The sequence below is a fragment of the Galeopterus variegatus genome, unplaced genomic scaffold (genome assembly GCF_000696425.1).
Source record: "Galeopterus variegatus unplaced genomic scaffold, G_variegatus-3.0.2 Scaffold1095, whole genome shotgun sequence".
In the NCBI taxonomy this organism is placed as follows: domain Eukaryota; kingdom Metazoa; phylum Chordata; class Mammalia; order Dermoptera; family Cynocephalidae; genus Galeopterus; species Galeopterus variegatus.
In genome coordinates, this window is record NW_007727206.1 from 338,465 (window position 1) to 366,173 (window position 27,709).

The 27,709-nt window shown below is 33.3% G+C and overlaps 1 protein-coding gene across 1 annotated transcript in view; it reads left to right on the forward strand.

The window, feature by feature from the left end:
* Positions 1-27,709, forward strand: part of ELP4 (elongator acetyltransferase complex subunit 4) — a gene marked incomplete at its 3' end in the record, with an annotated part of 116,599 nt that overhangs the window by 58,624 nt on the left and 30,266 nt on the right. Inside the window, exons 4-5 of the mRNA XM_008574745.1 lie at positions 6,810-6,941; positions 14,287-14,429. Coding sequence (XP_008572967.1) covers positions 6,810-6,941; positions 14,287-14,429 — 275 coding nt within the window. The remainder of the gene's footprint in view (positions 1-6,809; positions 6,942-14,286; positions 14,430-27,709) is intronic.

Consider the following 27,709-nt stretch of genomic DNA (forward strand, 5'->3'; position numbering starts at 1 on the left):
AAAAAAAAAAAAAAAAAAAAAAAAAAAAAAAAAAAAAGAAGAGAGAAGACCCATATAACAAAAGTCAGAAATGAAAAAGGAGACATTACAGCTGATACCACAGAAATACAAAGAATCATTACAGACTTTTATAAACAACCATATGCCAACAAATTTGAAAACTTGGAGGAAATGGATTAATTTCTGGACACCTACAGACTACCAAGACTGAACCAAGAAGACATATTAAATCTGAACAGACCAATAACAAGCAACAAAATTGAAACAGTAATTAGCAGTCTCCCCATAAAGAAAAGCCCAGGACTGATGGTTTTACTGCTGAATTCTACAATAAGGAAAAGCCCAGGACTGATGGCTTTACTGCTGAATTCTACCAAAGCATTAAAGAGGAATTAATACCAATTCTCTTCAAACTATTCCAAACAATGGAAACAGCAACCATTCTTCCAAACTCATACTGTGAGGCCAGCATCACTCTGATACAACCACCAAAGGTACAACAATAAAAGGAACTACAGGCCAGTATCTCTAATGAACATAGATGCAAAAATCCTCAACAAAATATTAGCAAACATAATACAGCAACACTTCAAAAAGATTATACACCATGATAAACTGGGATTCATCCCAGGGATGCAAGGATGGTTCAGCATACACAAGTCAATTAAGATGATACACCACATCAACAAAGTCAAGGGCAAAAACCAGGTGATTATCTCAGTAGACACAAAAAATGCATTAGCTAGAATTCAACATCACTTCATGATAAAGACTCAGCAAATTAGGTATAGAAGGAAAGCATCTCAACATGATAAAAACCATAGATGACAAATCCACTGCCAGTATCATCCTGAATGGGGAAGAGATAAAAGTTGTTCCCTTAAGAACAGGAACAAGACAAGGATGGTCACTCTCACCAATCCTATTTAGCATTGTATTGGAAGTACTAGCCAGAGCAATTGGGCAAGAGAAAGAAATAAAGGCAACCAGATTGGAAAAGACAAAGTCAAATTGTCCCTGTTTACAGATGACATGATCCTACATATAAAAAGGTCTAAAGACTCTACAGAAAATTTCATCGATAAACAATTTCAGCAAAGTTCCAGGATACAAAATCAACATACAAAAATTGGTAGCATTTCTATACTCCAGCAACAAACTAGCAGAAAAAGAAATCAATTAAGCAAGCCCATTTACAATAGACACCAAAGTAAATAAAATACCTGGGAATAAAGTTAACCAAGGAGGTAAAAGATCTCTACAATAAGAACTACAAATCACTCTTGAAAAAAATTAAAGAGGACAAAAAAGGATGGAAAGACATTCCGTGCTTTTGGATTAGAAGAATTGTGAAATGTCCATACTACCCAAAGCGATCTACAGATTTGATGGAACCCCCATCAAAATACCAATGACATTCTTAACAGAAATAGAAAAAACAATCCTAACATTCATATGGAACAATAAAAAACCCAAATAGCCAAAGCTATCCTGAGCAAAAAGATAAAGCCAGAGGCATAACACTACCTGACTTCAAATTATACTACAAAGCTATAGTAACCAAAACAGCATGGTACTGGCATAAAAACAGAAACAGAGAACAATGGAACAGAATAGAGAACCCAGAAATCAATGCACACACAGCCAATTGATCTTCAACAAAGGCAAGAAGAACATACATTGGGAAAAAGACTGCCTCTTCAATAAATGGTGCTGGGAAAAGTGTACATGTATGGATGAATGAAACTAGACTTGTGCCTCTTGCGATGTATCAAAATCGACTCAAAATGGATTAAACACAAATATAAGACTTAAAACTATAAAACTCCTAAAAGAAAACATAAGGGAAACATTTCAGGAAAGAGGACTGGGAAAAGACTTAATTAATATAACTCCAAAAACACAGGCAACATAAGGAAAAATAAACAAATGGGATTATATCAAACTAAAAAGATTCTGCACAGCAAAAGAAACAATTACCAGAACAAAAAGACAACCTACGGAGTGGGAGAAAATATTTGCAAACTATGCCTCCAACAAGGAATTAATATCCAGAATATACAAGGAACTCAACAGTAAAAAAAACAAATAACCTAGTTAAAAAATGGGCAAAGGAGTTGAATAGTCATTTCTCAAAGAAGATTTACAAATGGCCAACAGACACGAGAAAAAATGTTCAACATCATTTAGCATCAGGTAAATGCACATTGAGATATCATCCCACCCCAGTTAGACTGGCTATTACCAAGAGACTAACAAGTGCTGGTGAGGTTGCAAAGAAGGGGGAACCCTCTTACAGTGTTGGTGAGAGTGTTAATTGGTGCAGCCATTATGGAAAATAGTATGGAGTTTCCTCAAGCAACTATAGATGGAACTTCCATAGGATCCAGCAATTCCACTGCTGGGTATACACCCAAAGGAGTGGAAATCATCATGTTGAAGGAATACTTGCACTCCCATGTTTATTGCAACTCTATTTACAATAGCCAAGAATTGGAACCAGCCTAATTGTCCATTGTCAGATGACTAGATAAGGAAAATGTGGTATATTTACAATGGAGTAGTACTCTGCCATAAAAAAGAATGAAATACTGCCATTCACAGCAACATGGATGAACTTAGGGAAAATTATATTAAGTGAAATAAATCAGGCACAGAAAGAGAAATACCGGATGTCCTCAGTCCTAAATAGTAGCTAAGAAAAAAAAAAAAAAGACAAATGGAAAGTTACAACAATCACAATAACATGTTGAACTTTCAAAAAGAGACAACAGAACTGAGACAACAGAACTGAGGTTATGGAGATGGAAGAGGGAATAAAGAAGGAATTGGCAAAGAGGCACGAAAAACAATTACATTGTACAATGTTGAATATACTAATTATCCTTATTTGAGGATCACATATTACACACAGTTATCGATATTCAACTCCCACAGATATATTCAATCAACTTAACTATGTTCAGTAAAGAAATAAAGAGAAGGGGGATTTAAAAAAAAGAAAGAAAAATAGTAATTTGAGATGCAAAGGATGTTTGTTATAAACAACTGTGTGTTATAGCATTTTTAGATTGCAAACAATCTAAAGATTCAAAAGAGAAATAATAAATTGAATTTTGATTAGGTGATGTAATATGTAGCCACTGAAAATCTTACTTTTGAAAAATGATTAAATGTGGAAATGCTCACAATATCATAAGTTAAAAATATAGAATAACATAATATACATAATAGGCAATATGTGTTTTGTAAAAATATATGTATATTTATATATAAAAACCTGGAAGGAAATATTCAAATAGGTTCAGAGTGATTATTCCTGGGTGGTAGGTTAAATGAGTGATTGTTTTCTTTTTTCATATTTCTATATCTTATAATTTTCTGTGTTGAACATTTACCACTTGTAAATTCAATAGCTATCCAATAAATGTTAATTTTTTCTAGGAAGGTGAGGTACTATTTTTATAAGTTAAAAAGATATAGGAAAAAATAGTTAAACATCTTCTTTGTAGGTTACATAAAATGTGTGTTGGGTTTTGAAATATCTATCAGTCTTATAGATAACCAGTAGGAAATTACTTTTAAAAAGTATTTCTGGTTTGCCTTGTTCCATAAAGGATTAGAATCAGCTAATAAAAATACATAATATATAAGGTATGTATTAAATTGTTGAAAAGGTGGGGAAAAATAATAGAGCTGCAGGGTAAGATACACAGAAAACAGTGCCTGAGCAAAGAAGACAGTTCATGATCTGTTACAGGATTAATTGTGTGTAAGATGCAGGGTGGGAGAGACAGGAAAGCATCAATTTTTTTAGGTATTGAAAAATAAAATAATTATCTCTTAATTTTAATTTTAAACAATTAAGTTGTGATACGTCTTCAAAATTCTGGTTGACATAAGTGTAAAATGTGTTGTTGACAGTTGTAAAACCTCACACAGTAAACAATTTTAAATATTAGGTAAATAAATGAATATGCTTCCCATTTACTAGATAAGAACTGACATTACAACTTTCAGTGATGTTGGCGTATGTTCTGTACCTTTTCTGTTGAATAGAGTAGCTGTTAGCCATATGTGGCTCTTGAGCACTTGAAATGTGGCTAGTGCAATTGAGATATTGAATTTTGCATTGTATTTAATTTTAATTAATAAAAATTTAAATAGTCACATGTAGCTAGAGGCTACCATATTGAACAGCATAATTTTAGACTAGTGGTTTCATAAACAGCTATATGTTTTTATAACTGAGATTAACAAAACTAATTCAGATCATAAAATATTTTAATTGGTATGTAGGGCCTTTTGTTAGATGCAGAAAAAGACAATGGAAGAAAAACAAGTTTTATACAATTACATATGAAAATAGCAGTTTACTAAATTTAAGTTCTTATAGTATTTTATTAAAATGTTTGTTTATTTCTTCATTTCAGAAATAAAATTAGTGGCTCTCTACCCTGCGGATAGGCTGTGGAGCAGAGGAAAGGGTTGAGAATATAAAAATCTCCAAGCTTTTTCCTTTTTCTTTTTTTTTTTTTTTTTCTTTTAACATTCTACAAGTTTTATCCTGTCCCCTACAAGCAATACAAAATATTCATGGGATTATATTACCTATATGAATACATAAAGACAGAAAAATAGTTGGGAACAAGAAATTTAAGATAATTTATTTTAAAATAATTTTTAATTTACAGATTTAATTCAGAAATAGAATGATGCCCATCAACCAATCTGAGTAACAAGAAAGTTTTTTGTTTTTGTTATTTTTTGGCAGCTGGTGGGTATAGGGATCTGAACCCTTGACCTTGGTGTTATAACACTGCGCTCTAACCAATTGAGCTAATGGGCCAGTCCAGAAGACAGTTTTTATATGGTTAAAATGCTCAAAACAGAATATCCAATTAGATTCCTTATGGCAAGGTAATGAGTATTTATTTCCTTACTCTCCATGTTATAAATTTTCCTAAAGTCTCTCTAAGAATTACTGAATATAGGGATTTTAGGTTGATGTCAGAGTACCAAATTTGGATCATACACTCTTTCCTACATTACCAAGCAAAAATTTATTTTAAATACTCCAAAAAATCAGTTGTAGCAAACAAAACAAGAAGTCAGGGTCCAACCTAATTGCATAAATTTATATGTACTTTTATTAACATATATGTTTCTATATATGCTTTGTGGGTTTTTAAAAATTTACACAAACTCTATCATGCTGTTTATGTCACTCAACATGATTTTTTCATTCAACATTATGTTCTAGATCTATCCATGCTACTTCATATCAATCTCACTTATTCTTTATAATAATATATTATTCTATTTTATGTTTATATAAGTTTATTAATCTATTTCCTATTGATATATAATTAAGTTATTTCTATCATTTTATTACTAAAATGCTCAATGATCGTGTGTCTCTTTGTGCATGTCTGTGAGATTTTCACAACTTCCAAATTGTTCTCTAAAGTTTTTTTACAGTAGTAAAACTGGTAAACTGTTAACTTTCTACTGGCAGTGAGTGAGAGTTTCTCTGCTCTCTTGACAACGTTGGTATTTTTAGACGTTTTGTTTGTTTGCCTGTCTAATGGGTGGGAGATGATAAGTGGTTTTAATGTACATTTCCTTGGTTGCTAATTCTTTGTACTTTCCTACATTGCTTGAAGTTATTTTTTTAATTATTTTTCCTTTTTAAAAACATTCTAGAATATGTATGCTGGAAAACTCTTTATGTTTTTCAAGATTATGAACTACAAGTTGAAAATTTTGCAGTAAAGTAATATATGAAATGGAAAACATGTAGTTATCACTTGGGCTGAGAAAGAATTGCAACTTAATAGGGATAGACGAAAATTAGTGCATAAAACATAAGAAGCTCAGAGAAAGCTGTGGTATTAATGTCCTTGAGAACAGCACAAAATAGACCCACTGAGATTCATCCAGGAAGTTTCTATGGTTCAGCTCAATAAGTATCCATTGAGTATCTCTTTCGTACTTGTTATGGTATGGTGCTGGTTTTATAAAAAGTGCAAAAATTATATGTTACATATAATCCCTAACCCTCAAGAAATTTACAGGCTCAGTGGGAAAATGAGATTATATGTATGTGAAATGTTGATGAATATTAATCTGCATGGGAACAAATACCAAAATATTTATCACAGATGAATGTGAAATGGGAATTCAGAGAAGAGAGAGCTATATAAAAATATACACTGTAAAGATTATCTAGTCCTCTTTTATGTACCTCTTGCGTACTGTACCATAGGTTTTACATATACATGTGATAAACAAAGTAAGACTAAATTTCAGATTCTTGGTTCCTTCACATACCTCAGTCTCTTAACATTAGTGCTCGTATGGAATGCAGTTTTATGACTGCAACAATAAATGAAATGTAAATTTTAATAAAGCTAAAAATTAGAAAAAAACATTAGTGCTCTTTTTACTGTATCATGATCTGGGGAATAGCATAGATATATTTCTGAAAGATTATTGATAATATATAGATGGTACCATATCTACATGTAGAGTATCTATAGTAGTATATTGTACGGAATTTCAATTAATTGTATGTAGAACTGTATATAGAATCATCTCATCTGCATCAGTTTTGACCTTGTCAAAGAGGTCATCCATGACTACTTTTCCCTGTTTTAGAAATGTCAATATTGTCATGACTTTATTTTTAAGTTAATTTTAAAGCATCAATTTTCAGTACATTGGAAAGTTCTAGTGCTGCTAATATTTTTAAAAATTGTTCATGTTTTACCACAGGGGTTGAATAATGTGTTATTCTGTTTTCTTAGGAACTTCCTGCGCCATTAATTGAAGAAAATAGTAAAAAAGAATTTGATAAAGATGAAGGCAATTGTAAAACACTGGAATCTAATATTAAGATGAAAATAGCTTGGCGTTACCAGTTGTTACCCAAGATGGAGGCAAGTCAACATACAAAGTATTTCTAAAATTTGCAAATGCATTTTTTTTAAATAGACTCTCTTGTGGTATACCTGTTATTCTTTAAATGTAGTACAATGTATATTTGTTTATTTAAATAACTAGATGTTTTGTTTGTAGAATATTTGATCAAGATGACATTTTTTACAAATAAAATTATGGCAATTTTTTTTTTACCAAAATAGATTATTTCATTTCTTCCATAATTTCCATGTAGAATCCTTTATTCTAGGATTGCAAGCCAGAGAAATTAAGCCATTTCTATCCAGTACGTTTATCTATAACTGTTTGTTGTAAGTGGTGGTTCTTTGGAATTACTATTTTTATTACTGTACGAGTACATTTTCAACCATTACATTTTCAAACTAAGCTATCTGTTAACCTCAACTATCCAGAATAGACTAAGAGACAATATGAAGGGAAAATATCTGGGAAGTCCAAACAGATGTCAGTAAATTTGTCCACTATAGCTCATATATTCTGCTCCTGATGAAGGCTCTGTTTATTTATTAGCACCCTCATTTGATTGTTTACTTCATTCACTTTTCAGAACACTTTAATGTCTACCAGACATTATCATAATAGTAGAAAAGACAGGAAAATTCTAATCTGAATAAGACATAGTTCCCATAGCCCACTCTTCTCTAGTCTTCCATGTTGACATCAGTGTTACCTTTCCTAAGGATAGAAATATCTTTGTTATTTGACTTCAAATGCCTCCTTTGATTTCCTATTTTCACCACCCCCTCCTTAATGTATGGCAGACTATCAATCCTAGTACTCTCTTGCCAAGCTCAGACACAGCCTTAGAATTCTTTTTGGCAGAATGTTCTGTGAGGTCACTACCAGTTAGTTAATAAAAGTATGTGAATAAAATTTGTTTACTATTAGAAGCCTGTAATATGAAATACAAACTTAATATTGTATACAAAATCTATACAACCTCATCCGAGCCTAACTTTTTGGCATCTACCCCCTGTGTATATAAAACACTATATTTATTCATCCTATGAGAATTGCTCCGTGAATTGCTTGTATTTCTGCTGGTAATGCTTTTTACTTTCTTATTCACCAAGTCATCATTCTCCAAGTGCACATGTTACTATCTGAGCTTTCCATACATAATTATCTACTTTCTTATCTTTTTCTGTAGTACTTAATATGTTTTAAAGTATTCCTTTCACATTGTTTTATAGTTAATTGTTAGTATTACTTTCTCCTCTACCAGACTGAGAATTCTCTGTGAGGGCAGAGAACTTTTTTTATTGTCTCATATACTCATATCTTCAGCACCTATATTAATGCCCAAATAATTAATAAATGTTTAGTGAATGATAAATGTATTTATTCATTCAGTCAGCAAATATTGATTAAGCTCCAGCTGTGTAGCAGGTATAAAACATGTTGTAATGGGTGCATATTAAGCAATGGTGAATTGTCCTAATTTAGATGTGGAAACTATTTGAATAACACAATTTTTAAGGTGAGATTTAAATGACTGAAAAACTACAAACTGTAGAGAGGACATTTGTAAATCATAGAATAAGGACTAATTTTCCTTATATGCAATTAACTTCCAAAATGAATAAGGAAAAGTTTACAACACAATTTTTTTAAATGGGCAAAAATATAAGAAGGAAATTTGAGTGGCTCTTAAGCATACAAAAACAGATGCCCATTTTAGTTTTAATAGGAGAAATGCAAGTTAAACCTGCACTGACCTGCCATTTTTCTCTTATCAGATTGACAGTGATCTAAAATGTTTAGTTAGATAGTATTAGCAAGAGTTCAAGAACACTAGTACTCTCATTCTTTGCTGGTATAAATGTAAATTAGGTACAACTTCTGTGGAGGGTAATTTGGTTAGCACCAAATTCAAAATTACAAAAACATTTATCTTTTGATCCTTTTGGAAATTTACGTCATGAATATTTTTATTCAGATGTAGAATGAAATATGTATAAGCTATTCATGCAGCATATTTTTAATAGCAAAAGACTAAAAATAATCTAAATATCCATAGCAATTAGTTAAATAAGTTATGGTATACCTCAAGAGTAGAATATTACACATTTCTATTAAAAAAGAAAAGGAAATTCTATATAATCAAAAGTTGTAGTTTGTATGTAATTGAGAACCTAATACAGGAGACCAGAATAAATGTAGTTAGTCTGTTTAGGAAAATGTGAGTTAAGTGATAGAGATTAAAGCAGGTAAGAGATGTAGGACTAGCACTTGAGAAACCCTAACAGCAAAGACCTTCTTGTCTTTACTCTGGCGGATTCATTTAAGTAACTGGGCTTAATTGTGACTTGTGAAGAGAGACTATGTTCTAATTATTCTTTTGCTGTGTTCCAAAAAGTCAGTAATGAACATACACTCTAAGTTAAATTTAGCTTTTTGCTAAAGATAATATACTAATTCAGTTTTAGATTACGTATAACTTGTTTCTTCCATTTTCTTTTTTTTTTACCCTTATCTCAGCTAAATTTTGTTCTTTTCATTGATCATTAACAATCTTCAAGTGAAATTGTAGTGAAAATGCAACTGAAACTGAAATTTTAAGCCTTCTCTCTTACTGCTTGTTATGAAATTTGTTTCTAGTACGAGAGAAAATTATTTGTTTCTTTAGAAGTTCATTGTTTCTTTATAAATTATAATTATAGATACTATTTCTGCCCTCTTTCATGTGTGAGTAATGCTTATTCCATTCCTCCTTTTAGAGTATGATGTACCTGCTGTCAGCTTGATTATCTATGGGGGTAAACGTCCCCAAGGTTGTATATTAAAAAATCCAGTGGTCAGTTTTCTAGGTTTAAGGTGTGAGTGTTTTGAAAGTTGTGCTCTTCTTACAACGATCTTCTCCAGATTACTTATTCTTCCATTTTCTTCAGATGTCTGCTAAAATATTACTTTTTCAGGAGTGACTTCCTTTGTCACTCCATATAAAATAAAACTGCTCTCTCTCTGTCATCTCCTTTCATTGCTTTATTTTTCTTCAAGGCACTTAACATCATTAACGCTAGCAGATAATTTATCTATTATCTGCTCCTTCTATTAAAATGTGAGCTCAATGGAAGAAAAGGGCTTTGACTATTTTGTTTTACTGGCATATAGTGGTTGCTCAATAGTTATTTGTTAGATGCATGAATGAATGAAGTATACAATCTAAATTAAATGTTAAACTGAGTTAAGTTGCATTAATTAATATAAATAAAATAATATTTTAAGTTTATAGTCAATGGTCAAACTTAAGTTTACTTGTATTTACAAGTGAGGTCTGTCAAGTTGAGAAAATAGAATTATCTCTGGCTTCTTTGCTTTTCTTTGAAACATCACAAGCATGTATATTCACCTGTCGTAGTAATTTTATATATGATGATTTGCCAAAACTGATAGGTTTTGGTGATCACTCATCATCATCTACTTTATAAATCTAAGCCTTACTTTACCATTCTTAGTTTAAAAAAAAAAAAAACAAGAAACCTTGGGTTTTCTATATTTTACATGAGACAAAATGCACTTAATATAATTATGGCTTAAAATTAAACACGTGGTCCAAAACTGGTGCGTTGATTATCAGAGAGGCCTTTTAGTCACCAAGTCTTAAGAGTGTAGTAATGTTCCCATTTAGGGAATGCAAAAAAGGATAAGAATATACAGACGTAAATCAATAACAATAGCTCAGTAAAGTATAAAACAGTGCTTCATCCAGTTGAAAAAGTATATAGTTTTAAAAAGCTCCCCTTCCTTCACCATGTGATTTTGATTCTCCCTCCAAGGTGGACATGCCCTGTCTAATCATCCATCCCTAGTTCCTCCTCACCCCATGAATTGCTAGCCTACAGTATATTCTGAGATTTAATTTCTTTAGTATTGTAGAGCTCTACCATGGCCTACAGTGTCTCCAGCAATTCATGACAGTGTATTAGGTCTTTATAATTTTAAATTCTCATTACACTTTAGCCTTTTATCTTAGTGGTTCAGATGACCAACAAATATCATTTTTTCAGTAGGCCAATGTAATTATGAAGGACAGTGATGAATATTCGAATTCTCTAGGAAGTCATTACACAATAATATAATTAACAACATTATGTAGTGCTTTACAATTTACACGATTCACAATTTATGTAATATACACAATTTACAATTCATTGCCAGTATTGCATTAGATTCTCACAACAGCCTAGTAAAATAATTATTAACTCTGGTTTCTAGTGATCAAAATGAGGCTCAAAGTGGTTTAGTAACTATGTGGGTCCTTGCTTTCTGTTATGCTGTACTGAGGAACAAGAAATGGTAAAAAAAAAAAAATGTCTTATATAATATGACTATTTATTTGTGGTGCAGCTTTTCTCTGAAAGTTTTGCTTCTTTTTAACACACTGGAGGTGGAATATGGTATTGTTTTGTTGCTCTGTTTCCTCCTGTATCTCCGTCAGAGTTCATTTTCTTTTAGCATAGTAAGTTTTTACTGAACCATTCCATTTTACTTTCTTCCGCAGATGACAAAGTTAAAAGGTAGTATATGAACGTGAAATAGAAGTTTTCATAATGTAAAACTAAAACAACACGTTCTTCCCAAACTAAATAAACTAATTATTGATGATAGCCTGATTTTTTTTATGGAATTGATGACAGTTTTTTGTGGATAATTATCAATTATTATTATTATTATTATTATTATTATTATTATTATTATTGTTATTGTTATTGTTATTATTATATTTACATCATTTAGTTATCTTTTTAGAGGAAATATTTAAGTCTTTATTTTACAGGTCTAGGCCTGAAAAGATTTCAGTGTTTCAAAAATCTGGTTATATTTTAATGCTATGTGTCTTAGGTAGAAAAAACTTGCAAAATTGTTTTTTCCTCTAAGAATATATTTACTTTTATTTTATCTTTTTATTGAGAGATTAAAGTTATTCATAAGTAATGAAATTTTCATGTCTACCATGTGAATATTTTAGCTACCATATCTAAATTTAACTTCTAAATTAATTAATAACTTAATTGTAATTGGAAAAGCTTCCAATTTTATTTTTATACTTTTATGAATTATTTGTGTTCTGTATATAAACTGTCACAGCATGAGATCAATTTTCTGCCTTGATTCATCCCAAATCTGAGATTTCTATGACATTAATATTGCAATTAGAAACATTAATACAGATGGCAATTTAAAAAGCATACTTTGCTTCTTGGCAATTTAGCATATTTCTCCAAGTGCATAGGACTTCAGGAACCTTCAGTCCACTAATAAATTTATTAACTCAAACTTAAAAGAAGTGAAAAGTCTCTCTTTCTTTCTCTCTCCCCAGGGCCAGTCTGCTAAAATAGATTATTCATGCTTATTTGATTCAGGTAGGCTTTTGCAAGCTTCCCTACTAGGCCTGGGAATGTGGTACATTGAGGCCTTTTCAGAGGCTTCTGACATAGACCAAGCTTTTATTGCATGGTGTTTTATTATAGCCAAATCCTAGTCTCCACCCAGTTTGTAGGCACTCTGCTTATTCTTTTGAATCAGGAAAGGTTATCACCTACCTTAATCCATGCTGCATGGATTAAGGACACCAGTGTGCCCCAGGATTCTCAAAGAGGATCCTGGAAACTTCTGGTTTCTTCTTTTTTGCTGTCTTTACTAAATTCTATTGGGCCTTAGGGGGATTTGCATCTAAAATGGGCAACCTGGTGTTTTTCTCAATGAAGACATCAGATCAAAGTTCAGTTAGTCAAGGCCTTTCTAAAACATTAAGGGGGCTTGGACTTACACAATAAAAAGATGAGCTCTAGCAGAGATTGCAGTAAAAACATTCTGATCTATAATCCGGATAAAGAATAGATTATAGGCCAAAGAACAGACCTTGTTTAAATTGCTTTGGACTAATAACTTTACATTTTAAAACTTCACACCCTATTTTTAAGGAACATATATAATTTATTTGTTAATACTCTCATGGCAAATGGACAAATTATGTTTTGAGCACAATAATTCTGTACGTATTGCATTGAAAGATTAGATTGAAGCCAATTAATAGATCTCTTTCATTAATGAAAATAAATAGTACCTTATGGAGGGATGAGCAGTCATTTTATTTAGAAACTAAATGTCAAACCTGTGGACTCTGAATCTGAGAAAAGCATTTCTATTAGACTTTAAAATGTTTTATTCCATGTTACTACATAATTTGATGTTTGTAGGAATTTAAGAATATGAATTCATGAAGTTTTTTAAATACAAATATCTATTGCCAAGCAAATATGTGTTTCTCATCTAAAATTAAAAAGTTGTTACTTAGTAAGATAAGGATCTACTATATGTAGTTCTTCAATTTCTGCAGAGATTATCAAGTTTTGTTGAATGTTCTGATACTTCTCTATTTTGTAGCTTTCAGGACCATGGAAATTATATAAGATTAATTCAAAGCTTTTATTAGAAATTATTGCCAGGTGGAATTTGTTAATAGTTCAGCTTTGGTTAGAGCTGTATATATATTTCTAATATGTTGAATGAAAGAAATCAGCCGGGAGTTCATTCAAAACACTCTAATAATAATATATTAGTAGACATTACTATACTGTGTAAATAAATTCAGTGTCAATAGTTATTAGAGTTTCTTATGAGAAAGATAATTTGTTGGAGAAATTGTTAGTAGAGAACACAAAAGAGGAATTATCAATGAACTAATGATCATGCCAGGTTTCGATTGATCTAATGTAACTTTTATGCATTCTTCCACTTAGTCATGTGCCTTGTTTCTGTATGGAGTATTGCAGTACATTTTATGCTATAAGCTTAATTTTAGGTTTGTAAGAAATATAGAATATGCATATGCATTGTCTTGTGAGAATTTAGTTTTAAAATGATACTCTGTTTCATGTATTTAAATAGCTTGTTTCTTTTGGGCCCCTCAATGAATTAATTTGGCTTAAGTTTTTGTTTAGTTATTAGATACTGTGTATTTAATTTGTCACTAAAACGTGGAATCTTGCATATTAATTAGGAATTGTATATATTAAGTTTTTGAATTTAAGAAGGTAAACAGTATAGTAAAAAAAAAACAGGTGTGTAAATCCTTATCAAACTTACAGAACGACTATAAGTAAAGAAACATGAGAGATGAAAAGGTTGATTTCTAACTATAGATAGTTCAAAATAATAAAGAGTGTTGTATGCTTCTTTGAAATTGAAAAAGTATGTGTATATTGTCTCTTCTTTATTAGCATTAAAATGCATAAGTATATTATTGTTTTGCTGGATATAGGACAAATAAATTGTAGTTTAAAAAATATTTTTTAAAAACCAATATGGTTTTTATAGCAGGTTAAACCAACATCATCTTCAAGATTTGGTCACTATTATGATGCATCAAAAAGGATACCACAAGAACTAATTGAGGCTTCAAAATGGCATGGGTTTTTTCTTCCAGAAAAAATATCTTCACCTCTTAAAGTAGAACCCTGGTAAGTTAATGTCCCATGTAATAGCAAATTCTGATTTCAAAGATTAATCGAATGCATTTTTACCACATCTTTTGAAAGAATGCATATCTAAGGATATATATCCCAGTAATAAATGTTAGTTTTCTACATAATATGTAACCTTAATTGTACATATGTTTCATAATATTTCATTATGTGTGGTTTTCTTTTTCTTTTGGTCCTGTAGCTGTTTGACCTCTTACTCTTATTTGCAACTTGAAAAGTCTGGATACCAAATTCACAATACCTGCTTGTTTTATTTTCAAGAAAATGTTCTAAATCAGAGTCTTTCAGCCCCAAATGCAAATAGATAACTGATAAATACTTATTGATAATAATAGCAATGAAAATGATATAAAGTAATGCAGCTTGCTCAATGTTTTTTGATAAGCACTCTGTCAGAAAGTAAACAAGTTAATGTTTTCCAATACTTCTACTTATGGAATAAATAAAACAATCTGTATAATTTTAGGTAACAAGAGGATTTAGAGTTTGATTTTACAGTGAAGAGTTTTAAGTATTAAAACAACCCAGCATGCTTATACTGCTAATAACTTTATTAAGGCAGAACTCTGAATATTACAGGACTTTGTATTGAATAACTTATAAAGTATTTAAAGAACAATCAATTTCCATTCTTATTGCAGTAAGCCATGGAATAGGTTGTCGCCTCTATTTTCCTTAGCATTGTAAAACTATCATTTTCAAAATGAGTTATTAAATGAGATTTAGTAAGCAGGAAATTGTGAACTAAAATGACTTAAAAATCTGTGGTCTCTTTTCTTCAAATAACACCTGAGAACTTAGTGAAGACTATTCTACTTTTCTTATTAAATCTGTTTCAAAAAAAGTTCACTTTTTTATGGGGTTCACCAGTCTATGGCAAGAAACTTAGCAGAAATGGTGTTTTGATGTTGTCTTAGTATTAATAGCTACCATTAATGAATGACTACTAAGTGCCAGTCATTGTACTACAAACTTTGCATTTATCTTGTTTAATCCTTATATTAACGGTATAAAAGTATGTATTCCCATTTTCCAGAAGAAGATACTGAAATTCACCAGAGTGATTTATGTAAGGCTCAGTTGTTATGTTTAGAACCAGATTTAATCTTTCAGATTTATCTCCTTTTCTTTTTGCTTCACTACTTCAGAAAATTTTGGTGTCTTTCACCTTTATCTTCCTGTGTTAATGGAGAAAAGAGCACTGATAAAGGAATTTTTTTAAAAATCAGGGTTTTGCTACTGAGTTCCTCCTACTGTTAACCTTGGGAAAAGCTCGTAAATTCAGTGAAAACCAATCGTGGAAATCAGAGGGGGGTGGGGAATACCAGCTGCACTACTAACATCATTAATTTTTTGTTCAGGTCGAAAGATTACATTGATTATACAAGTTCCCAGTTATGCCACACATTGAACCAAACATATATATACATGCAGGCTTGGGAAATAGATTAAAATAACTTTTCCATAATTTCTCAAACAGTAAATGGTGGAACCCAGATTTAAAGTCAGTTCTCTCTGACTCAAAAATCTGTTTTAACAATAATGCTATACTGCCTCCATTCTTGGAATGCTTGGAATGTTTAGGGAAATAACTAAAATGTACATTAAGTACAACTTATTAAACAAAAAATAATACAGTGTTACTTCTGTCATCAAAAAATATATTTTGATGGCAAAACTTCTTTTACACCAGAAAGTACAAGATTTTTATTTATTCATTCAACAACTGAAGGAAGGTGGGAATTAACATTTGCCAATACCTACTCTAGGTCAGGCACTGTTCCAGGCATTTGACCATGGGATATCTCATTTAATTCCCCCCAGCCTTCCAAGAGAAGTAATATTATTCCCATTGTATAGGAAACTTGAGGTCAGAGTTGCTAAGTAACCTTCCATTGTTGCAGACTGAGTAACTGTGCTAACACTCAAACCCAAGTTTCTAAAACCTCTGCTCTTTTTTCCTATACCATACTGCCTCCATTTACTGAGGCAGTAAATGTTCAACCGATCAACCCAGGTGCCAGAAAAATTACACCAGATCAGCTGTGAGGATATAATCCTATAGTGTTTTAAATGTATATTTTCTGAATGTTTTTGGAGAACTAACAGTTTTGCACAGAATGGGAAAATTTATAGACTTTAATTATCAAGGCAGTATTTCATTTCATAGTAGTTAACTGATAATTCATTTATTTCATATTAAACATAAATGCTTAATTAAATATAATTAAACTTTAAACATGTAATTAAATTAATTTTGAAGATAGGTACTTTACCATGTGAAATTTATTTTAATTTATGAAAAGTGTGTGCTCATTTCACTAAAATGAACTTTACTGGCTCATTTATAAAACAATAAAGCTAGGCCTTACAGTTGTCTATATTTTTCCTATAATTAAGACTAGAGGATATAGCCGTGTCCCACTGTCATATGTGAGGATATAATATATAATTTCATAATTCTGAAGACACTGTTGAAACATGTAATGTTTGGTTTTTTTACAATAAGAAAAAGTAGAGATCATTTAAAATTTGCAGTAACTAATTTATAATTATTAGTAGGTTTGCCTAAGGGAAATGTTCATATAAATACACTTTAAATTTTCAAATTAAAACCTGGGTATAAAAACCTTAGATGTATCACAATAATATTATCAAGCCAGTTTTGTATTCATATTTCACTGTCATAAATCAGATAATTGAGTCACAAAATAATGATAAGAAAGCTGATTTTGAAAATAATTCTGTAGTCTAAGATTTTTTTAATTTGGCATTGTTTTGAATTAAGTTTTACTAACAGGTATGTCTAAGCACAGTTCAATTTCCTCACTAGAAAGATGTTATCATTTTTCAGGGGGGTACAGTGTCTTAGCTTTCTTATTGATTAACAAATCAACTAACATACTGTTTACCCTACTTCTACTAACTGAATGATTATGTCCCCCCCAAATTCTTATGTTGAAGCCCTAACCCCCAATGTGATTGTATTTGGAGATGAGGCCTTTGGGAGGTAATTAGGTTTAAATGAGGTCACCAGGGTGGGGCTCAGGTCTGATGGGATTGATATCCTTATAAAGAGGGAGAGACACTGGAGCTCTCACTCTTTCCTGAGCATGCACTAAGGAAAGGCCATGTGACCACACAGCAAGAGGGCTGCTATCTGCAACCCGAAAGGTGAGCCCTCGTCAGACACCAGATTATATACCAGGTGCAAAGTCTTCAATTAACAGAGAGGAAAACGTCCAGGAGTTTGATAAAGATTGCAACTTAAAAGGGGAATGGCTATGGTTGGCTAGATATAAAAGAAGCACGGATTTGTTTGTTTTGTCTTGCTAGAAAGTGGAGGAGATAGAGTGATTTGAACGTTGCATTGAAGAACAAAGAGGACACCAGCCACACCTCCCAAATATTGAAGAAAAGATTTTGGCTGCAGCTTTATGAATGAGGCTCAGGAACCCACTGCCTTCCAAGGGAAATCCAATGATCCTTTGGAAGGTGGTGGGCACTGTAGCTTTTGTTAAGGTCTAAGGTAACTGCAAAGACTGCAGCAATGGCTATAGAGGGGAGGCTCTTCAGCAGCTTTTTCTGCATAGGAGATATGGGGTGGTTACTAGGTTTAGCATCCAAGATACAATGGAGTGAAAAAGCAAATTATAGAAATAAGATAAATAGCACAATTCTATTTACGTAAAACTTTATATAGCTTATTATCCCAAATTTTTTTCTTTTTTTTTTTTTTCCTTTTTGTGACCGGCTGCACCGCGCTCACTGGAAGTGCATCGCACCGGCCATCTCTATATAGGATCCGAACCGCGGCGGGAGCGCTGCTGCACTCCCAGCGCCGCACTCTCTCCCGAGTGCGCCACGGGCTCGGCCCCCAAATTTTTTTCTAACACTAATTCAGGTGGTGTTAATTTAGGTTCAAAAAACTTACCAATATGCAGTCAAATAAGCTCATGAAAGACTGAAATTAAATCCCCTTCTTAGATGATCTAAGAGATTCACAGTATACGTTTGTATTTGAAAGGCCGTGAGTGAAATTCCAAAATTAAAAAAAAAACATAGTAATAATAACACTTTTTACATTTATTTATTGGAAAAATACTCCCTTTTCAAAACGAAAAACTTTTATCAGCATACTTCTTAACATCCTGCAGTAGTCTTTCTCAATAACATAAAAAAGTGCTGGTACAGAGAGATGTCTGATAGGATGCTCAGCAACCTGTTAACAATGTTCACCTCTGGGTGAGAGATTTTGGAATTTTTTTTATTCTTGTATGTTTTGTGTATTTGAACGTTTGATGAACAAGCATAAGTTTTATAATGGGATGGTTTTCAAATTAATGGGCCTAATCATTTGGGACTAATATCTCACATCAAACTATATTTCCAAAGAGTTAAAGATTCAAATACAGTAAATGAAATTATAAAAGTAATAGAGGAAAATATAAGGAATTGCCTTAAACTCTTGGAGTAGGGAAATGACAGTGAGTATATCTAATGTCCAGATCTAAATACTAAATACCAGTCTTCATTTGAAGAAACCAGGACTGTGGAGAAATGGTTGATTCAAAGGGAAAAAAGAGATAAACCTAAAACATTTTTTTATGTTTAGACATGCTTAAAGAATGATGAGGGCATGTCAAAAGGACACAGAAACCAGCTCAAAGGAGTTTCCACTAGCCAAATTGGGGACAATTTGAACATCAAAATAAGCAATGATAGTTTTGGATGATAACCCATCTAATAAAATAGGAAGCCATATGTACATACTGATATAAATAAATAAAGGAATAAATTGAAAGTTTGTTGAGGAACAAGATATTTATGTAGCCTCAAAATAACTCCCCACAAAATATTTATTAACTACTAAGGGGAAAAGAATAACTTTACAGTGGAGAAGCCTGGCAGACATCGCCTTAGTCAAGTTAACATCGCTGGTAATGGGGCAGATTAAAATCATGTATCATGTGATCGTATGCAATGAGAACTCAGCAATACTTCTGTGATATTTCTACCAAGAATGAGTAATTTAAATCTAATCATGAGGAAACACCAGACAAACCCAAATTGGGAACATTCTACAAAATATCTGGTCTGTAATTCTCAAAAGCGTCAAGATCATCAAAGTCAAGATCAGTCTAAGGAACTTCCAGATTGTAGGAGACTGCAGAGAAGACATGATAAGAAATACATGATTTTTAACTTAGTTATTTTGCTATATTCAGTGCTATTGGGACAACTGAAGAAATTTGAATGGGATCTGAGGATTAGATAGTAGTATCAATTTCCTAATTGTATCAAGCTGCTAGGTCATCTGGTTATATTATTGTTGTGTAGGAGAATATCCTTGTTTGTAGGAATCACACGCTAAATTATTAAGAAGTGGTAGGTCATCATGCCAACAACTTACTCCCCCCAAAAAAAGGTTTTTTTGTTCTATATTTGGAACTTTTCTCTAAGTGTGACATTGTTTTGGAATTTTAAAAATTTAACACAAATGTATGTGTATTACTATCTATTTTGGTAAACTAAGATAATTTTTAAATGGCTAAAAAAAAGTTGAGTGCCCTACTACAAAATGGGCAAAAACTATCAACGGAATGTTCTCAAAAGAAGTTACAGAAGTGTCCAATAAACCTCACTACAACACAGAAATATAAACCAAAATAAAAGAGAGAATTTTTCAACTATCAGATATTTAAAGTGATAATACCCTGCATTAGAGATGGTGTGGAAAAAATAGTCAACTGTGTTAATTGTGGGAGTGTAAATTGTTAAAACAATTCTAGGAAAGGGTATCAAAAGATATCATCGTACCAATTCTTGGAATTTATCATAAAGAAATAATGACACAAGTTACCAAAAATGTGTGTATAGGAGTGGTCATCATAACTCTGTGTGTTATACCGAAAATCTGAAGATAACCAAACATTTGTCAGTATGGATTGGTTGAATAAATTATGTTGTTTCCAAACAATGGAATACCTCACATGGATAGTGGGGAGATAAAGAGATTACAAAACAAAATATAATGTATACCATATAATAAAGTATAAAATATGATATATATTATAGAAGGTGGTCTGTAGGGGTACATAGCAATAGTCTAACAGTAATTATCTCTGGGTGTTTGGATTATGGGTTATTTTTTCTTTTCCTTTTTACTTTTTTATCCTTGAAGGACAGTATAGTTAACAGAAGGGCTTTGGGGTTAGACAGGATTTGGGTTTTAATCCTGTCTCTTCCACTTACTCACTGTAAGACATTGTGGATAGAAACTATTTTATAGAGTTATTAAATGAGATAATGAAAATATAGCACTTAGCACACAATGGCTAGCATAATAAAGGCTTAATGAATTTTGGCCATCATCATTATTATTTCTATGTTTATGTTTTGAAATTCATTATAAGAAATGTGTTTTTATTAAGAATAAATCAGTAAAGCTATTTCTACTTTGGGAAAAAATGTAACTGCTTGGCCAAATATATTTTATCTGGACACAATCTACTCTTTTTCCCTACAGGTAATAACTATAGAGAACTGACTTTCTGCCAGATAGTGTTCTTAGCACATTACACTTGTTATTTTATTTAATTTTTATAAAACTCCTATGAAGTTAGTACTAGTACTCCCATTTTGAAAAGGAGGAAATAGGCACAACAGGTTTACTTAAGTCACACAGGGACTAAATCTCAAGGAACCCCAAACAGCCAAAACAGTCTTGAAAAAGAGCAAAGTTGGAAGTCTCACACTTCATGATTTCAAAACATATTACATAGCTACAGTAACTAAAACAGTGTGGCATAAAGTAAAAACAGTGTGGCATAAAGACCCACTCACAAACTAATGGAACAAAATTGAGAACCCAGAAAAAAGCCCTTGCATATTTGGTCAAATTAACTTCAACAAGGATGCTAAGCCCATTCAAGGGGAAGGAAAGTCTTCAACAAATGCTGCAGGGAAAACTGGGTATCCACATGCAGAAAAATGAAGATTGATCCTTATCTTACACCATATACAAAAATCAACTCAATATGGATTAAAGACCTAAACATAGGATGCAAAACTATAAAAATTCTAGAAGAAAACATAGGGGAAAAGCTTCTTGACATTGGACTTGGCAATTATTTCTTGGATTTGACACCAAAAGCATAGGCAACAAAAGCAAGAGTTTGATGGAACTACACCAAACTTAAAAACTTTTGTGCATCAAAGGACACAATCCACAGAGTAAAAAGGCAATCTAAGGAATGGAAGAAAATATTTGCAAATCTTTTATCTGATACGATGTTAGTATTCAGAATACATAAAGAACTCCTACAACTCAATAACAACAACAAAAAGACAACTAATAAAAAGACAAGGAAAGGACTTGAATAGATATTTCTCCAAAGAATGATATATCAAGCATATGAAAAGATGCTGAACATCACTAATCATTAGAGAAATACAAGTCAAATTCACAAGATATCACTTTATAATAGGATGGCTATTATTAAAAAGAAAAAACAGAAAATAAGTGTTGGTGAGGATGTGGAGAAATTGGAACCCTTGTGCACTGTTAGTGGGATTGTAAGATGGTAAGACTGATAAAACAATGTGGCAGTTCCTCAAAAAATTAAAAATAGATTTATCATATGATCCAGCAATCCCACTTCTGGGTATGTATCCTAAAGAATTGAAAACAGGGTCTTGAGGAGATATTTCCATATTCATGTCTATGGCAGCATTATTTGCAATAGCCAAGAGATGGATGTAGCTAAAATGTCCACCAGCTGGTGAATGGATAACCAAAATGTATACACATACAAAAGAATATTATTAATCCTTAAAAAGGAAGCAAATACTGTCACATGCTGCAATGTAGATGAAACTTGAGGACGTTCAGCTAAGTGAAACAAGCCAATCACAAAAAGATAAATACTGTACGATTCTACTTATGTGAGGTAGCTAAGGTAGTCAAATTCATAGAAACAGAAAGTAGAATGGTGATTTACCAGGGGCCATGGAGAGATGGAAATAGGGAGGAATTGCTTAATGGGTACAGAGTTTTAGTTTTGCACGAGGATAAAATTCTAGAGATGTGTTACACAACAGTGTGAATATATTTACCCCTACTGAGCTGAGCACTCAGAAATGGTTAAAATAGTAAATTTTATATTATGTGTTTTTATCACAGTTATATAGAAATAAAGAAAAAAAAACAGATTGGATTAAAAATTCAGCTATATTCTATTAACAAAAGATAAATCCAAAACATACAGAGAAGGAAATATTCAAGTAAAATGACAAATAAAGATATACCAAGCCATACAAAAAATAGAAGGCAAAATTGCAATGAGATACCACTTCATACTCTCTAGGATAGCTAGAATCAAAAAGTCAGGTAAGGGCTGACTAATTACTCAGTTGGCTAGAGCACAGTGTTATAATACCACAGTTAAGGGTTCAGATCCCCGTACTTGCCAGCTGCCAAAAAAAAAAAAAAAAGTAATAAGTGTTGGCAAGGATGTGAAGAAATTGGAACCCTCATACAATTGCTGATGAGAATGTAAAATGGTACAATCTCTTTGGAAAACAATCTGGCATTTCCTGAAAAAGTTAAACAGAATTACCACTTGACCCCGCAATTCCACTCCTGGGTATATGCCCAAGAGAATTAAAAATATGTCCACATAAAAGTCTGTATATAAATGTTCGCAGCAACATTTTTCATAGTGGCCCAGAAGTGGAAACAACCCAAATGTCCATCAACTGATGAATGGATAACAAAATATGGTATATCCATACAATGGAATATTATTCCAACATAAAAAGGAATGAAATACCAATACATGCTCCAATGTAGATGAGCCTTTAAAACATTGCAGTAAAAGAAGCCAGTTGTCCTAGTCAATTTTGTGCTGTTGTAACAGAGTATTACAGACTGGGTAATGTATAAACAATAGGAATTTATTTCTCATGGTTCTGGAGGGAGGGAGGTTCTAGATCAAGGCACCAGGAGATTTGGTATCTGGTAAGGACCTAGTCTCCACTACCAAGATGGTGTCTGGAACATTGCAACGCTGTTCCTCCTGTGGCAGAAGAGTAGAAGAGTCAAGAGTGAGTTAGAGAGGGCTGAATTTGTTCTTTGCAGAGAGCTCATGGCCTAATCACCTCTTAAAGGTCCTACCTCTTAAGACTGTTACAACAGCAATTGAATTTCAACATGGGTTTTGGAGGCGACAAACATTCGAGCCATAGTACAAGTCATGAGAGAGAATATATTACAGTGTATGATTTCATTTATATGAAATTTCTATAATAGGCAAGTATATAGGGACAGAAAGTAGATTAGTGATTCTTTAGGGCTGAGAGAGTTACTAGGAGGTGATACTAATGAGTATGAGATTCCTTTTTGAAAGGATGAAAATATTCTAAACTTATGTAATAGTTACATAACTCAATATACTAAAACCATTGCATTGTACTTAATTATACTTTTAATGAGTGAATTGTGTGGTATCTGAATTATCGTTATCTCAGTAAAGTTGTTGCCAAAAATACCAATTGAATTTAGCCAGTGGAGGTCATTGGTCACCACAATAAAATCAGTTTTAATGGGATGGTGGTGAAAGCCTAGTTGGAATGGATATAAGTGAAAATGTAAGGAGAGGATTGGGGACGCCAAATATTAGAAAATTCAGAGTTTTCGTGTGGAGAAATAGACTAGAAGCTATCAGAGGAGGTGGGACAGATGATGTTTTTTATTTTTTTTGAAAGGGAGAGATAACAGTATGTTTAAATATTATAGGAAACATCCAATAGAAAGGGAAAAGTCATTGATGCAGGAGAGTGAGGAGAGAATTGCTGCAGTGCCATCCTACAGGATGAGGCACATGTGGATCTACTGGCTTGGCACAGTAGTGTAGATAGATCACGTATGACAACAGGTGAGAAGACAGAGTATGTATGGGTATAGATGCCAAAGGGTGGTGTCTTATTCTGTTTAGACTGCTGTAACAAAAATGCCATAAACTGAGTAGTTTATAAACAACAGAAATTTGTTTCTCACAGATATGGAGGCTATGAAATCCACGATCAGTGTGCCAGCCTGGTCAGATTTGGGGGAAGACCTGCCTCCTTCACAGATGGATGTCTTCTCACTGTAACTTCACATGGCAGAAGGGGCAAACAGGCTCCTTTGGTATTCTCGTAAGAGTGCCAATCCCATTCATGAGGTCTCCACCCTAACAACTTAATCATCTCCTAAAGTCCCCACCTCTTAATACTACTGCAGATTAGGGCTCAACGTATGAATTTTGGAAGGAAACAAACATTCAAAACAGAGCAGGTGTAGTGCTAGGTGTCTCTTCTGGTTGCTTCTGTTTTCTCAGTGAAAGGTCATAAACTGAGAATGATGAAGGAAGAGATATTGGAAGTTTGAATTAAAAAGGAGAAAGTGTGAACTTGTCATCTAGGAGAGTGAGAGTGTGTATCATGGGATTGCCATGCAGACTTAAGTGCCTATTGAGGTTTGTAGTCACAAATTTAATGTTAGACCAGTCTAACTGGATGGGCATTTCTCTGGCCATTTTTAGCTACATTGAGGCAGGTGTGGAGTGAATAGTGAGTTGGATTTAACCAGAATAGTAGTTTTGCTTAGTAAGTATGACAAAGCAAGAGAAGGGCAAGGATGTGAAGATAAGGATTGACTATAGATGAAGATGGTTAATTAGTTGAAAGAATATCAAGAGAGGTGAGTGAAAAGGTGGTAGACAATGATATGGAGATCTCACCAGGGTCAATGATTGCATACTGGGTAGAAAGATAGAAAGTGGTGATAGTGAGGAGAGGGACACATGAAATTGAGATTATAGAGAGAAAGCAGTTATTGATAATGACAAGGTCTAAGGTATGACTGTGGGAGTGATCAGCTTAGGTAGAATGGAGACAAGATCATTGGTAGAGAGGAGGGCAAGAAACTGAAAGACCAGGGTGTTAGAAAGGTGAGTAATGACCCAGGGTTGGATAGATGACAGCAACAATGAGCAATAGTAGGAGACATTATCTAATGACTTGTTTACATCAGTAATTAAAGGAAATCAGAGTGATATCAAGCTGAATTGTTTTTTGTTGAAGGATCATAAACTCTCTTAATAGTATCCCTTTCAGACATTGGATTGCTTAGCCCAGGCATGCAATCCATGCATCCTAAAGTTCTTAGTATTTTCCCAACTGTGGCCCAGAGGTCTCTGTTGGTCATTACCCTCCTTGATGCCCTTAATGCATTCCTAGATTATATATGTTCTTCTCTTAGCTGGGCATCCATAGTGAAGAGAATCAAACTCAGTTTCCTTAAGTTAAGCACCAGAGAAGATAAATCAGTAAATGACAACCTTCAGGGTAATAGTAATGAAATTTTTTACTTGAAAATTACTTAATAGACTTCACAGTCTCTACAGTCATATGTAAATTATATGCTAATATCACATTACCTCAGCAAACTATTTTATACAATTAGTTGAGACACTTGACACTGTGCCTACTGCCTTACAAGTGTCTCATTATTTGTCATAGATGAGTACCTGATAGAGTTTTGATAATACAAATTGTATTATCTCATTGATTTACATAATAATGTCAAAAGTGCTTCACCCTCACTTTAAATTAATCCTAATTGGGAGTGATAACCGCTTCTCTTCGTGTTTCCATCAAGTAGTTAAGTCAACATTTCAATGCACCAGAAGTTCTTAATTTTAAAAACCTAGCAATAAATCATTTTAATAAGAAAAATCTTATTTTATGAACCATATAATCTTAAAGTTAGAAGGGACAACAGAGATTATCTAGTGCAACCTGTGACTTTACAGATGAGAAAATCTTGAGGACTAGAACAGAAGATAAAAAATTTGCTTCATATCACATATCTAGCTACAGTTGTCAGCACAGGTAGAACCAAAACCCAGATCTTCAGCATACTTTCCCCTATACAATATTGGTATCTAGTTTATATATTTGTAAATCTACACTTTTTTTTTTTTAAAGAAAATGAAATTTTATTAATAATATTTTTTACATTCTAGGATGTTGTTGCGGAGCAGCTGGGAGAGGTAGGGAGAGAGGAAAGGGGAAAGAAATGGGATGGAAGAAGGAGGGAAGAAGCCTGTGGCACCCCACTCATTCCCACAATGGAGACCAGGGGGCTTCCAGTGGTGGGTTGGTCATTGCTAGGCTGGGTGCAGATGTCAGGGAGGTGAGGCAAAAGCCCTCGCCCCCCATCATCCCAGCTCAGGAACCCAGGGCCCTTCTTGCTGTGGCTTGGTGGTCATCGCTGGGCTGGTTGCAAGTGTCAGGTGAATGTGGCCAAGGCCCAAGGCCCCCGACTGCCCATGGTCAAGAGATCCCGGGGTGCTTCCTGTGGTGGCTCTGGTCACTGCTGGGCTGGCCGCATGTGTCAGGGGACATACCCAAGGCCCTCGGCCCCTTACCGCCCAACCTTCAAATCTAATTATTTGGAGATATGCATTTTATTACTAAAAAGCTCTAAGCATTTTTGGTGATTGGATTGTTTTATCAATGTTAGATAAGGAAAGATATTAAGAAGTCTTGGCTTTATGTCTTGGATTTTTTTCTCACATGAAAGATCACACCTAATCTGCACAGCAAATAGAATAATCAACAGAGTGAAGAGACAACCCATGGAATGGGAGAAAATATTTTCAAATCATACATCTGATAAGAGGTTAATATCCAAAATCTCTAAGGAACTCAAATAACTCAATAGCAAGAAAACAAATAACCTGATTAAAAAATGAGCAAAGGACCTAATAGACATTTCTCAAAAGAAGACATACAATTGGCCAACAGGTATATGAAAACCTGCTCAACGTTGTTAATCATCAGGAAAATGCAAACTAAAACCACAGTGAGGGCCGGCCCAGTGGCGCACTGGAGAGTGCGCCGCTTGGGAGCGCGGCGGCGCTCCCGCCGAGGGTTCGGATCCCATGTGGAGACCGGTTCCCGCTCACTGGCTGAGCACGGTGCTGGCGCAACACCAAGGGTTGCGATCCCGTTGCCCGTCCCCGGTACGGGCGCGACACCAAGCATTGCGATCCCGTTACCGGTCAGTAAAAAAGACAAAAAGAAAGAAAAAAAGAACTGGCAAGGAAAAAAAGGAGAAAAAAACTACGGGATGTAAAGACAAATGAAAAATTCTAAACAAAACATTAACCACCCTTATAATTACCAAATATTGGAAAAATCCAAAT